We start from the raw sequence: 13,161 nt of genomic DNA, 5'->3' as shown, positions 1-13,161 counted from the left end.
TTGGTAGTTTTCAGCTCTTGAAACAGTGAAATCTAGTAATTAAAAAGAGTTATTAGTATTATATCCATGAAAAAAAGGTAAAATGTTTATTGGGAGAAGTTTAATTCTACTGAAATAAGCAATTTTTTAAGCCTCAAAAAACAGCTGAGCTGTGGCCATTACCCAGCTGCCATATAGAAGGCACAGCCCTAAATTTTGTAGTATTTTTGTGCTCAGCGCCCATAAGAACCTACCCCTAGACACATCAGAAGCCCTATCTACTCATCTACTTTTAGCCGTTCCCAGCTGAGCTGCAGCTGTTACCCAGCTGCCATATGGATGGGCGGCCACTATTTTTGGTAGTATTTTTGAGCTAAGCAACCATAAAAGCCTACCCCAAGACACGTCACAAGCCCCATCTACTCATTCTACTATTGGCCCCCTCTAGCTGAGATGTAGCTGTTACCCAGCTGCCATGTGGATGGGCTGCCACTATTTTTGGTAGTATTTTTGAGCTCAGCACTCCAAAAAACCTACCCCTAGATACGTCACAAGTCCTATCTACTTATTCTACTCTTGGCCGCTCCAAGGTGAGCTGCGGCCGTTACCCAGCTGCCATATGGATGGGCGGCCACTATTTTTGGCAGTATTTTTTTTATAGGGTTGGGCCGGATATCCGGCCAACGCCAGATATCCGGCAAATATCCGGTTATCCGGCCAAATTACCGGATATCCGGCCGGATAACCGGCCAAATTACTACATATTAAAGTATCAAAAAAGGATATAGTTCCTTTCATGGCAACACACCTTAAGGAGCGATTCGTTGTATTTTTAAAATTGCTTTTAATAGGTTATTTTAGGTTAGGTTAGGTTATATTTAGTTAGGTGATTACCCCGCATGGTTAGGCAATTGGCCCCAGAAGGTTAGAGTCCCCAGCGAGGGGCTAGATATAGGAGGAAAGTGGTGATTAAAAACCTACATTTTCTATCCCCCAATTTTTAAAAAAATTTTATAAAAATCAATTACCTTATATCCTCAAGTTAATCAACCATATCTATTCTGTAACAGTTCTCTTTCAGCATTCCTAAAAATAAAAATATTTTTAACACAAAAAAAATATCATATACAAAAAGCCTTATTTAAACTTACCTCTTACTAAAAAGTCCACTATACAACTAAAATGTTCTTTGTGGTATTTTTAAGTCTAACTGTAGACATATTAAACACTCTACCACGCCTTTTACGCTTCAAAGTATCAAGGCCCTTTTTATTCAACAGCATAAGCCATTGGCTGCGCCCCTACTAGAATATTTTAAGGAAAAACCTAACCCTAAATTTAATTCTTTTTACTCTTTAATATGTTATAATTAACCCGTAAAAAAAAGGTTTATGTTTTTTTTATTTTATATAAATCCAAACTGTAATATATAAAAGCTTTTAAGTAAAATATAAACATCACAAACCCATTTCCCAAGCAAAATAAAGCTTCACTGAAAGGCTAAAATTCAATTTTATCCCACAGATGTTTTAAGAATACTTCCAAGCTTTTACAACTATCTTTAGACAACAACCTCCTCAACAAAGAACTGAGTCATAGCTCCTATTAAAGCCCAAACCTTCAAGGTCTTTTTACAAACTTCAAGTTTTAGTTGAATGTTCTTTTTCTAATAATCAAAATAAAAACTTTTACTTTACTAAAATTGCACTTTATATATTATTAGAAAAACCCCATCTTTCATGATTGTAAAAACAACAATTAAACCTTTTTGTTGTTATTTAAAATTCATAAAGTTTAGTCATATAATTGTTAATAAACCACTAATGTATGTAATCTTATAAAAGCCATACCTATCTAAAACATAGCCATCCTTGTTAACCATTAAACAACAAAACATGCCTGGCACACAAAGGCTTCTAGAGTTCTCCCCCTCTTTTTATACAGAGCCAACACCTAAAACAATTTTATATAAAAAGGCATATTTTGTCATAAAAAGTTGGTTCAGTTTTGCAGCACAAGCTGATACCAACTGTTCCCCCCAGCCTCCCAAAGGTATGGCAGACTGGGTAATTGGTAATGTCTGAATTAAATATCTGTGGCAGATATACTATAAAACTGCCACAGGTATCTATGAAGGATATTATCAATTCCCTAGTCAAGTTTAATATTAATGAATGTTTCTATTTTACCAGTAATTTATTATATAAATAGTTATTCTTTTTTTTACAATATACTTTTCATCTCTTAAACTTTTTCTTTATAGTTTTAATTATGATACCCCGACGCGTGGTGCGAAGTTATTCGTAGGGTCAATTAGTACTATTCATATGCTTAAGTGTCTACACTTTACCAACTTTGCGATTACACTCTTTATTCTGTTTGTCAGTCCTTCTAAAAACCCCTCACATAGCTAAAAGTACAAATTTGGTTAACAAAAGCTACTGTGAAAATACGAATAATCACTCCTTAAGGGGCGTTGCAACGAAAGGGACTATACCCGCAAAAAAATACTAGCGGCTGCGTCCCTAGTATCTAGGGATATTAGAAGATACATGAAAGTGCAGAAAAATAACTTAAAACCTAACAATGACTTTTTAAAAAAATTAAACAGTCTAAAACCAACCTGGGACCTATAATAAGCTTCATTCTAAAGGAGAACTATATCGGTTCAGCAGTTATTGAGATCCTTTGCTACAGACAAAAAAGCTTACTACTTTAAATAATAGGATAAAATTAAGTAACTATTAAATGATCTTTCTTCTTAACAAATAAATCTAATTAACTATTGCTACCCTCAATCTGTAATATCAACCCCTAACAGTTGGAGGATGGGCGGGGAGGTGGCGTTGAATGTCTGCCCCCATCTGTTTTTTTTCTATCCCATTTTCTGTGTATAAAAGGTAGAGGGCTAGGGTGAGTGACTTTCGAAATATGGGTATGACACATAACTGAGAGTTGAAATTTTTTTAATACCTCCTTCCTGGCGGGCACAGGATGCCAGCAACATCTGGTAAGGTCATTCAGGTAAAATTAAAAATATTTTTTTACTTAAACAAAGCATTTCATGTTATCTAATACTAAAATATCCTATAGTCATACATCCTCATATGTTCAAGTCGATTTCAGGTTCCAGGTATAATCCTGCAAGGCCTGAACCTCCAGGTCTCCAGAAATCTTTAAACGGTTCCTGTGACTGCAAATTTTTACTTGAAGATTTCAAATATTAAATTTAGGCTTTTTTATATACATATTTTTATGACATATTACAATTTCAACTGTCAGTTTGCGGCTGGCAGCTGCCAAGTACTGCTGCCACTGCCAAAATTTATGTTTTGAGATTTCTAATATAAAATTTACATAAAGATAAACATATTCAGAAAAAATTGTTCTTCTAGCTTCAATAATAAGAAAATTACAGCCATTTAAGATTTAAAAACACAGAGATTTTTGTTGTAAAATATAAAAGATTTTATTGCCGGATATCCGGCCGGATAGTTTCAATATCCGGTATCCGGCCGGATATTGAAAATGGCCGGATATCCGGCCACACCGGATATCCGGCCCAACCCTAATTTTTTATCCCTAGACACGTCAAAAGCCCTATCTACTCATTCTACTCTTGGCTGCTCCCAGCTGAGCTGCGGCCATTACCCAGCTGCCATATGGTTGGGCGGCAAATATTTTTTGTAGTAGTATTGAGCTCAGCACCCATAAAAACCTACCCCTAGACACATCACAAGCCGTATCTACTCATTCTACTCTTGTCCGCTCCCAGCTGAGCTGCAGCTGTTACCCAGCTGCCATATTGATAGGCCACCACTATTTTTGGTAGCATTTTTGAGCTCAGCACCTCTAAAAACCTACCCCTAAACACGTCACAAGCCCTATGAACTCATTCTACTCTTGGCCGCTCCCAGCTGCCATATTGATAGGCCGCCACTATTTTTGGTAGCATTTTTGAGCTCAGCACCTCTAAAAACCTACCCCTAGACATGTCACAAGCCCTATCTACTCATTCTACTCTTGGCCGCTCCAAGGTGAGCTGCAGCTGTTAACCAGCTGCCATATGGATGGGCGGCCACTATTTTTGGTAGTATTTTTGAGCTTAGCACCCCTAAAACCTACCCCTAGACACGTCACAAGCCCTATTTACACTTTCTACTCTTGGCCGCTCCCAGCTCAGCAGCGGCCGTTACCCAGCTGCCATATGATTGAGCTGCCACTAATTTTGGTAGTATTTTTGAGCTCAGCACCCATAAAAACCTACCATTAGACACGTTACAAGCCCTATCTACTCATTCTACTCTTGGCCGCTACCAGCTGAGCTGCAGCTGTTACCCAGCTGCCATATGGATGGGCTGCCACTATTTTTGGTAGCATTTTTGAGCTCAGCACCCATAAAAACCTACCATTAGACACGTTACAAGCCCTATCTACTCATTCTACTCTTGGCCGCTACCAGCTGAGCTGCAGCTGTTACCCAGCTGCCATATGGATGGGCTGCCACTATTTTTGGTAGCATTTTTGAGCTCAGCAACCATAAAAACCTACCCCTAGACATGTCACATGCCCTATCAACTCTTCATACTCTTGGCAGCTCCCAGCCGTTTTCAGCCGGTTCTAGCCGTTTAGCAGCTGGTACTAGAAATTTAAAAAATGGTTATTGCTATCATTTAACATGAATTTAACCAAAAATATGTTTTAAAAAGTTGATTCCTACGTAATTAATGACGAATTTGCCCTGAAAATAGGCAAAAACGGCTAAACGGCTGAGCCGCCAGCTGCCAGCCGTTACTTTTCCAACTTTTTGTTCGATTTAGGGAAAATAGACCTACCAAGGATAACTCATGCAAAATTTGAGATCGAAATTCGAATACTAAGTGCCATTTATACATTGATTAGGAGATGGTTGCATTAAAACCCCCCCCCCCCCTTATATTACAATCTATTATATTTGCCTTTTACTGATTATCTTTTAAAATCTTTGTTACTTCTTTTTTATTATTATTAATATTCATATTTTTTTTTGTTTTCTCTGTTTATACTTAAATTACTATATCTTTCAAATTTGTATATATCCTTTGAGCCCTGTGAATAAAAAGTTTAGGAGGGTGGGTACGCACATTTCTATTCTGCACGCTTAACTGCCACCACGAATATAAATTTAAGTAATCACCCACAACATATGCTTTGTTGGGGATAGGGACTAGTATTTTTATATTAGAATAACTTAATAAGGTAGACAAAGATTTCCATAGGGGCGCAGAAATAGGTATCAACAAGCACCATGAATAGATACAACTAATTTTGGGTTAGAAAAAAAAGTCTTTCATTGCTACATTAACAAAAATGTATTTGTATCTACTATTTCATCAATGTGAATATCCTTGTCAATGTTTCTTATTTTTGCTTAAAGAATAAAATACTATTTAGACTATTATAACTTATTTTACGGTTTTAGCTCTATTTGATACCCTACTGCATTGATTTTTGAACCCTAGCCTCTAAGGATGCCTTCCACATTTATTAATTAATTCTTCCCTATACCCTAAGAATAGTCTGAAACCTGCTCAGGATTAAAGATAACGTTATAAGAATATTATTTCCTCTAGTCATGTTTATTTTACACAAATTTATAACTTACTACTTCAGTATACAAAATGTTTTGGGGGTTCAGTAAGTTTTATTAAGACCGCCCTAAGCTCTCCCGTCAAATAAAAGCTAGGACTTTCTTGTTAAGTATTTTGGGTCTACCATCATCTTAAATAATGTCCTTATGAATAGAAAAAACTTAAGAAAAAACAATTAAAGTAAGTTTCTACATAGACCCAAAAAGGCTATAAAATCCTATTTCCGCAGTGTTTTCTTACCTAACCTAAAAATTAAAATTTTTGAATTTTTTCATTCAGATGTAGTACCTATAGGACTAGGCTTATGTACCAAGTTTCAAGAATTTAGCTCAACATTTAGACCATTTTGCTCAATGCTCACTGTTTAAGTTTAGATGTCATTACGCCCCCCCCCCCCCTCCTCTTTTAATTAATAATGAATACTCACCCCTTTTTTATGGTAAAATACTACTTCCCCATCCCTAAATTTAGAAGCAGGCGAAAATCAAAAACCGCCCAGGGCTTTTTGTAAGTCAATCATAAATAATAATGTGAATAAAAAGAAAAGCGATATTTAGCAAACAGCCGTGGGCGGTCAGAATCAGCTGAATGTTCATTATGAAAAAAATTTCCCCCTCTTTTGAAATAGAAGGATTCATCTTTCATGAACAAATTTTTTTAAATAAAAATAAAATCCTATGTAATTTTTAATTAAAATATTAAAACGAAAATATCTAATCTAATATTCTTGCCATAAATATGGAAATAGTAAAAAGTAAAAAAATATTTTTTTTAAATATTTTTTAATCCTCCCATTTGAAAAGTAGTGGAATAGCAATAAATTTTAGCGCGGCAACAGCGCTAAGTAGGCCTCTAGGCCCACTGCCTATTTTCGTCTTCTAGTTGCTTCGATTCCTCTCTTTTATTTTTTTCTCTATGCTAAATATAAATACTATTAAAGGTTTCTTTCTACATAAAATAAAAAGCTTTGATAACATTTTTATCCAATGTTTTGATAATTAATTCTGTTTAAATTTAGATCTTGAGTTGATTTGAGACAAACATGTTTTTTTTCTTCTTGCTAAGTATTTCCCAGAGATTTCTTACGTAAAGGACACTGAACATTAAAGAAATAATATTTTTAAAAGCTTTAAATGTTTCTTTAATATTGACTAAAGCTACGCCACGAGAGGCCTCTAAGGGCACGTAAAAAATTTTCTTATCAATCTGCATATACTCCAGCTTCAACAAAATTTCTTTCTGTTTGTCTGTACTGAAGGATCTCGCTAACCACTGAACCGATATGATACAAACAAACAGACAGAGATCGTTTTACTTTATTATATGTATTTAAAATTGTTTATTTGTATTTTTTTGTTTTGTTTGAAATTCAATAAGAGATACCTATAAAATGTTGGCGAACGGAGATTTGGGTCTTAAATTTCAATGAAACAGTTTGACTTAAGTATAGCATTTATCTATGTCCAGCAAACTTAGTTTACAGTTTAAAGCTTATTTTAGGTTTTATAACATGCTATGTAGGCCTAATTTTCATATAGAAACCTTCGATAAAATCTAAGCTGGAGTAAAAAGCTGAGCTTGAGTTGAGCTTTTCTCAATATCATAAACCAATCGATATTGATATTTACGAAAATATTAATGAAGCCGCACTTAATGTTACATTAGCCAATGAGATGGATATGAAATTGGCTAATTTTATGTGGATAATAATTTGCCATTATGAGTTTGGCTTCCCTCTCATGTGTGCTTGTGTTGTTAAAGAATTGCTTTGCAAAATTTTTGCAGTTCTCTATTTGGTGAATGCTACTGTGTGTGTGTGTGTGTGTGTGTGTGTGTGTGTGTGTGTGTGTGTGTGTGTGTGTGTGTGTGTGTGTGTGTTAGGAGTCATGGATTCAGGGGACAGTTTGCAGCTTTGCTAGATTAATTACGCTAATCTGCAATTTTCAGATATCATATATCAATGCATAGGCTCAACTTATTGATAATACATAAAACGTGCACCCAGAAAAAAGTCGTGCAATTAAAAGGTTGTGGTTTGCAAGTTTACGCTTATTCCTTGTTCTTATTATTCTTTTGGTGTCTGTATGTGTGTTTTGTGTAAGGGTGTGTGTGTGTGTGTGTGTGTGTTTTGTGTAAGGGTGTGTGTGTTTGGGTGTGGGTGTGGGTGTGTGTGCAGAGTTTTCAATATTTCATTTTTTATTGAGGAAATGAACTCTTTGTGAATTAAAAGTGGGGGAGCTACTAAACTTCATATTAAAGCCCTATATGTACAAAAGTTATGTAGGGAGGGGGGTAAATTATAGTAGAGGATTCGTAAGTCAAGGTATGAGCAATAAGTAGATTCTTAATTAAGTCACATTTTTATTATTAAGTTCGTTGCTCATCCAAATTATTATAATTGATTTGTACAAGACTAAATCAATGTCGGATAATTTATTTAACGTAAATATTTGGAAGTGGATGAATCCACAGCATCTAGGGGGTCTGCATTCGCAATGATATTGAAGGACAGGAAATTAGCCTAAAACCATCCCGAGACCTATGTGAAGCTTCCCTTAAAGGAACTCAAACGGTTCAGTAGTTATCAAAATATTTAGCTACGATAGTTTTGTTTTTGAGTCTCTGTCTCTATGATTAAGTGCTTTCATAATGTGCCCGTGATCACGAGATCTTTATATTAATCACCCCTTTCTATTTTTCATAATCTGAACAAAGAGCATAGTATGACGTCATTGTTTAAAATCCATTTAGTTCAATATTGATAAATCGTTTTTAGTTCGATATATTTTCAGAAGCAGAAAGTGTGAGAGATTCTTATAATTATATTTATCAGTGTTGCGGATCCGCATTGATTGTATGCGGATCCGGATCCTCCAAATTTGGTCAGTGCGGATCCGGATCCTTGACAATAAAAATAAAATCACCAAATTTTTCAAAAAATATTTATTCTTTAATCTCGAAGAGAGAAGAGTGTGGGAGTGAATCAGCTAATCTTAACAAGGTTACCAGATATTTCAAAATTTGTAAGTTACAATTTTATATAAATTTAGGTAGATTTTTCCATAAATTTATACCCCAGGATCCGGATCTGGATCCTTGGACTCAAAAAAAATGCGGATCCGGATCCGCAACACTGATATTTATCATGGTTTTTGGTTCTTGTGCCATTGTTTAAGGATATTTTCAAATAATTAGGGACATTTTCTAAATAATTTACTTTTTTTAGGCTCGACGAACGGGTTCTTCCACACCATTAGGAGAACTATTTGATCATGGGTAAGATATCCAGTTTTTAGATTTTTAAAGTTAGTTTGACGTATAAAATTAAGGGGGGGGGGGGAGTTTGTACAGTTATAGGAAACGAAAATTCTTAATTCAGTATCAAATTTTGGCCTGGCCGTTTGGGCTTGTTTTTATAGTTATCAACCTAATTCCTTTTGTAAACTCTCTTATATGATTGGATCTACCTGTAAAACTTTTAAAATTGAATTTTGGGACTTTTCTTCTAGGGGCTAGTGGGGCAAAAGACCCCCCAAACACTAAAATTTTAAGTTTTGAGCTTATTTTTAAAGGTTTCGAGCTGATTTTTTAAATGGAAGCTTTTATTGCATAAATGAGTTGATTACCTAGCCATCCCATATTTCATTTTTTCACTTTACCTCTAGGGGCTTGTAAGCTCAAAACTTAAAAATTTTGTATTTGGGGGGGGGGGTTGTTTTACCCCAAAAGCCCCTAGAAGTAAAGTGCAAAAATGAAATATGGGGTGGCTATTCAACTCATCTATGTAATAAAAGGTTCCAATCAAAAAATCAGCTCGATATCTTTAAAAATAAGCTCATAAGTTAAAACTTTAGTGTTTGGGGGGGTCTTATGCCCCACTAGCCCCTAGAGGGAAAGTCCCAAAATTAAATTTTTAAAATTTTACAGATAAATTCATTCATATAAGAGAGCTTACAAAAAGAATTTGGTTGGGCACTTAAAACACAGGCCCAAACGGCCAGGGCAAAATTTGGTACTGAATTTTCATTTCCTGTAACTGTACAACCCCCCCCCCCCTTGACATAAAACAACAATATTTTTTACCTAGTTAAAATGTGTAATTATTATTTTAAAAGAATTAAATAGACAAATTTTAAACTAAATATAACTATAAATCCTATTATATAAAGTAGTAAGCGTTTTTTGTCTGTCCCGAAGGATCTCGCTAACCGCTAAACCGATATTGTTTTCCTTTACAGTAAAGCTTCTTAAATGTCCTGGGAAGGTTTTAAACTATTTTTGCTGAGGGTGTCTTCACCCCACTCCCCCCCCCAAAAAAATTTATCTTTTACTCTTTTGAACACAAATTTAAAATGGGATGGGGTCGACTTTTCCCCCTCCTACCTTAAGTGCCCCTAGAGGCTTCTAGGGGCGTAGCCGCTAGTATAAACATAAAATATAACTACCCACTGGACTAGTCAAAGTGTTCTCTACCAGACAGGTTTTAATTTATTATGTGCGTGCTAGTTAAACTCACAAAGGGGTGCTAGGGCGCGGTGATCACTAAATGACAGGGCAATGGAAATAAAATGTGAAAATAACAGACAAAAGGAATTTGCCGTATCTGTACTGTTGTAATGTACACTTTGTTCAATTCAAAACCCATGAAAAATTAGCGTACAAAAATGCACTAAAATGCTAAATTGCTGAACAAAAAATACACAGAAAAAAAGCAAACAAATATTTTTAATGTTTGCAAATAAACTAGATTTTTAATTTGCATTTTGTGTTTTATTTGATTTGAGACTTGTCTGTTAAACTTTTTTCAAGCATAGTATCTGTACTTTCATGTCGGTACCTCGACCTTAACCAGCTGCTATTGAAGATTAAAGATTGCATTTCACCTTTTTAGCCTGTCAGCCAGTAGTATTTCTATGAGCAGTGTTCTGGAGCCGGAGCCGGGAGCAGTAACATTTTTGGTGGAGCCGGAGCCGAATCCGGAGCCGTATTTTTCGTTAAAAACGGCTCCGGCTCCAGACTAGCTAAAAATGATTTTTTAAAGTAATATTATAATTTGGCAACGGTCTATTTCCATATAATAAACTGAAAAACTATTGTTACTTTACAAATAGACACACATCCTTCTACTTTTATATAGCTTTAATCAAATAAAAGCAAAATATTTTATACTATTTATTTTATTTTATCAAATTCAATAATGAAAAAAAATGATATATTAATTTTAAGGTAGGAGCCAGAGCCGGAACTGGAGCCGGAGCCGCATCAAAATTATACGGCTCCGGCACCCTGTCTATGAGTTTTATTTTGCTACCAAATTCGAGATATTTATTTAAGATATAATGAGCTTCTGCTCTACACCTCTCTTTGTCTGTCGGATGTTGCATAACTACATAAGTGTCTGATGTTTTCATGAAGATTCTACAGACAAATTTGTATCCTTATTTGGTAATCACTTTCTACATCCATGCATTTGTCTTATACAATTATATAAAGTAATAAGGTTTAATTTGTCTGTACTTATCCATTTTAGGGAAGCCTCTTTAGGGACGCAGCAGCTATTTTTTTCAATACAGTTTTATTTGTGCTTCGCTTTTGGAGTCGTCGTCCTTGTTTAAATTTGGTGCAACATAAATGTTTGTGTCAAATTAACAGGGAATTATAGACTGTTACATATAACTATAACTGAAACAAATAATAATATGAAACAAACCAAAGAAAAAACCACGTGTAGTCTAAGTCTTATAAAGCAGTTTTCTTTATCAGGGATGACCATGTATTATTGAAAATTCTCAATCATAGTTTTGGTTACATTAAAACTTAATTTTGCTCTGTTAAAAGAGAATGCATCTCTGCTTAATATTTACAATTCTTTTTATCTACCACTAAAGGGGCAGTTTAATACAAAAATATTTAACATGCTCAAGGGAACTTAAAAATTAAAACTATTAAAGATATGATTCAATAATAATGTCAAATTTAAATATTGTGACTCCTTTGGATGAGTCCCGTTGTGTTTTAGGTTTAATTTAAAAAATGCTTAAAATTAAGAATATGTTAAATTACATTATTATAAGAAGTAAATCAAGCATTTTTAGCTTGGTCGTTTCAAAAGTGACAAAGCTACTTTAAAATTTAATATAAGTGGGTAATTCCCCCATCCACCTCCTTTTTGGGGGGTAAAGACACTAGTAACTTAAAAAGTAAAAGAACAAGGCAAACAAAATATAATTTAATTTTGGCTAGACTACTATGCTATTTTTTTCTTTAAATCAAATATAAAATAAACAGTTAAACAAAACAGACAAATTAAAATATTTTAGGTTGGATTCTTGGGCCACAATTTTCATTACTGGAAGTGTGTATTCCATCTTTGGTAGGAGCGAAGATCATTTCAGCATTTCTCCATTCAGGAAATCATATTGCAACAGATTTTTAAAAATAATAATATAAAATCAATCCAATATAGAAGTAAGATTTTTTATCTGCAGTGAAGGATATCGCTAACCGCATAACCGATATGGTTCTCCTTTACAATGAAGCTTCTTTTAGGTCCAGGGAAGGTTTTCAACTATTTTGGGGGTTAAAATCTTCCCAAAAAATCTCCCCTCCAAAAAAAACTTAATTGAAAATTTGGTTGTAGTCTTCCCTCACCTCAAACGATTTATCAATAGTTTAAGTAGGTCTTTTATAGTTATTTCTTGCATCATATTTTAAATAGCTTTCCGCGGGTATAAAATGTACAATTATAAGATTAAAACTATTTTTTTAGCCCCGAGGTGACGAAGGCACGAGTTAAAAAACTGTTTTAATCTTATGATTGTACATTTTTATATTCGTAGAAAACTGGGTATAATATGATGCTAGACATAGTTTTTTGTACGGATGAGAACCGGTTCTAATTCATCGGATTAGAATAGGTTTCGAATGAATACGAGAAAATAACTACTTTCTAACTTCCCCTTGCAGAGATTTCTAAGAAAATATTGTTTATGCTTTTCAATTAATTCATTCAAAAAATAAATTTCATTTATCTCAGTGGTTTTTTTACAAACGATGCTGAACTAAAGAAGATTGGTACATGACAAATATTGTCACTTTTTATTCTAACCATTTCTTCTAATTAGTTTTGTACTTGACTCTTTAGCATGTGTTAACGACATGATTATTAAATGTACAGAATGTACTGTGTACTCTGGAACGTGTACTTTTGTTTCCTGACCTCTCACTGGGAGAAGTACAATACTGGTGTTCTGTACCTGCCTTGGGGGTAAGAATTACTTCTATAGAGTTATCACTTTAATTTTTTTTTTAAAACGATGCAAAAACTTTCGATAATAGATAACGACACTAAATCTTTCATAGGATATTATTATTCTATTTATTTAGATTTGGATAGATCTCCATGCGAGTGGATTTATAATGTATGTACCTAATTTTTTTTCTTTATTTAGATATGATTTTTCTATGATGAGTGGAGTTTTATTTAGAATAGATATGATTTCTCTATGGCGAGTGGATTTGTAATGTACCTGATTATATTTCTATTTATTTA

The 13,161-nt window shown here is 34.3% G+C and overlaps 1 protein-coding gene across 15 annotated transcripts in view; it reads left to right on the top strand.

Moving 5' to 3' along the window:
* LOC145333813 (ethanolaminephosphotransferase 1-like) overlaps positions 1 to 13,161 on the top strand; it is a 394,249-nt gene that overhangs the window by 337,032 nt on the left and 44,056 nt on the right. For all 15 annotated transcript variants that reach the window (XR_013884620.1, XR_013884623.1, XR_013884617.1 and 12 more), the window contains exons 7-9: positions 8,836 to 8,885; positions 11,930 to 12,019; positions 12,787 to 12,876. Coding sequence is in view for 2 of the 15 variants with exons in the window: in XM_080179112.1 (XP_080035238.1) it covers positions 8,836 to 8,885; positions 11,930 to 12,019; positions 12,787 to 12,876 (230 nt within the window). In the remaining 13 variants the exon portion in view is untranslated. The remainder of the gene's footprint in view (positions 1 to 8,835; positions 8,886 to 11,929; positions 12,020 to 12,786; positions 12,877 to 13,161) is intronic.

The sequence above is a fragment of the Acartia tonsa genome, chromosome 2, assembly GCF_053477335.1.
Source record: "Acartia tonsa isolate MP-2025a chromosome 2, ASM5347733v1, whole genome shotgun sequence".
Classification (NCBI taxonomy): Eukaryota; Metazoa; Arthropoda; class Copepoda; order Calanoida; family Acartiidae; genus Acartia; species Acartia tonsa.
This window is presented reverse-complemented; position numbering and strand designations above follow the sequence as displayed.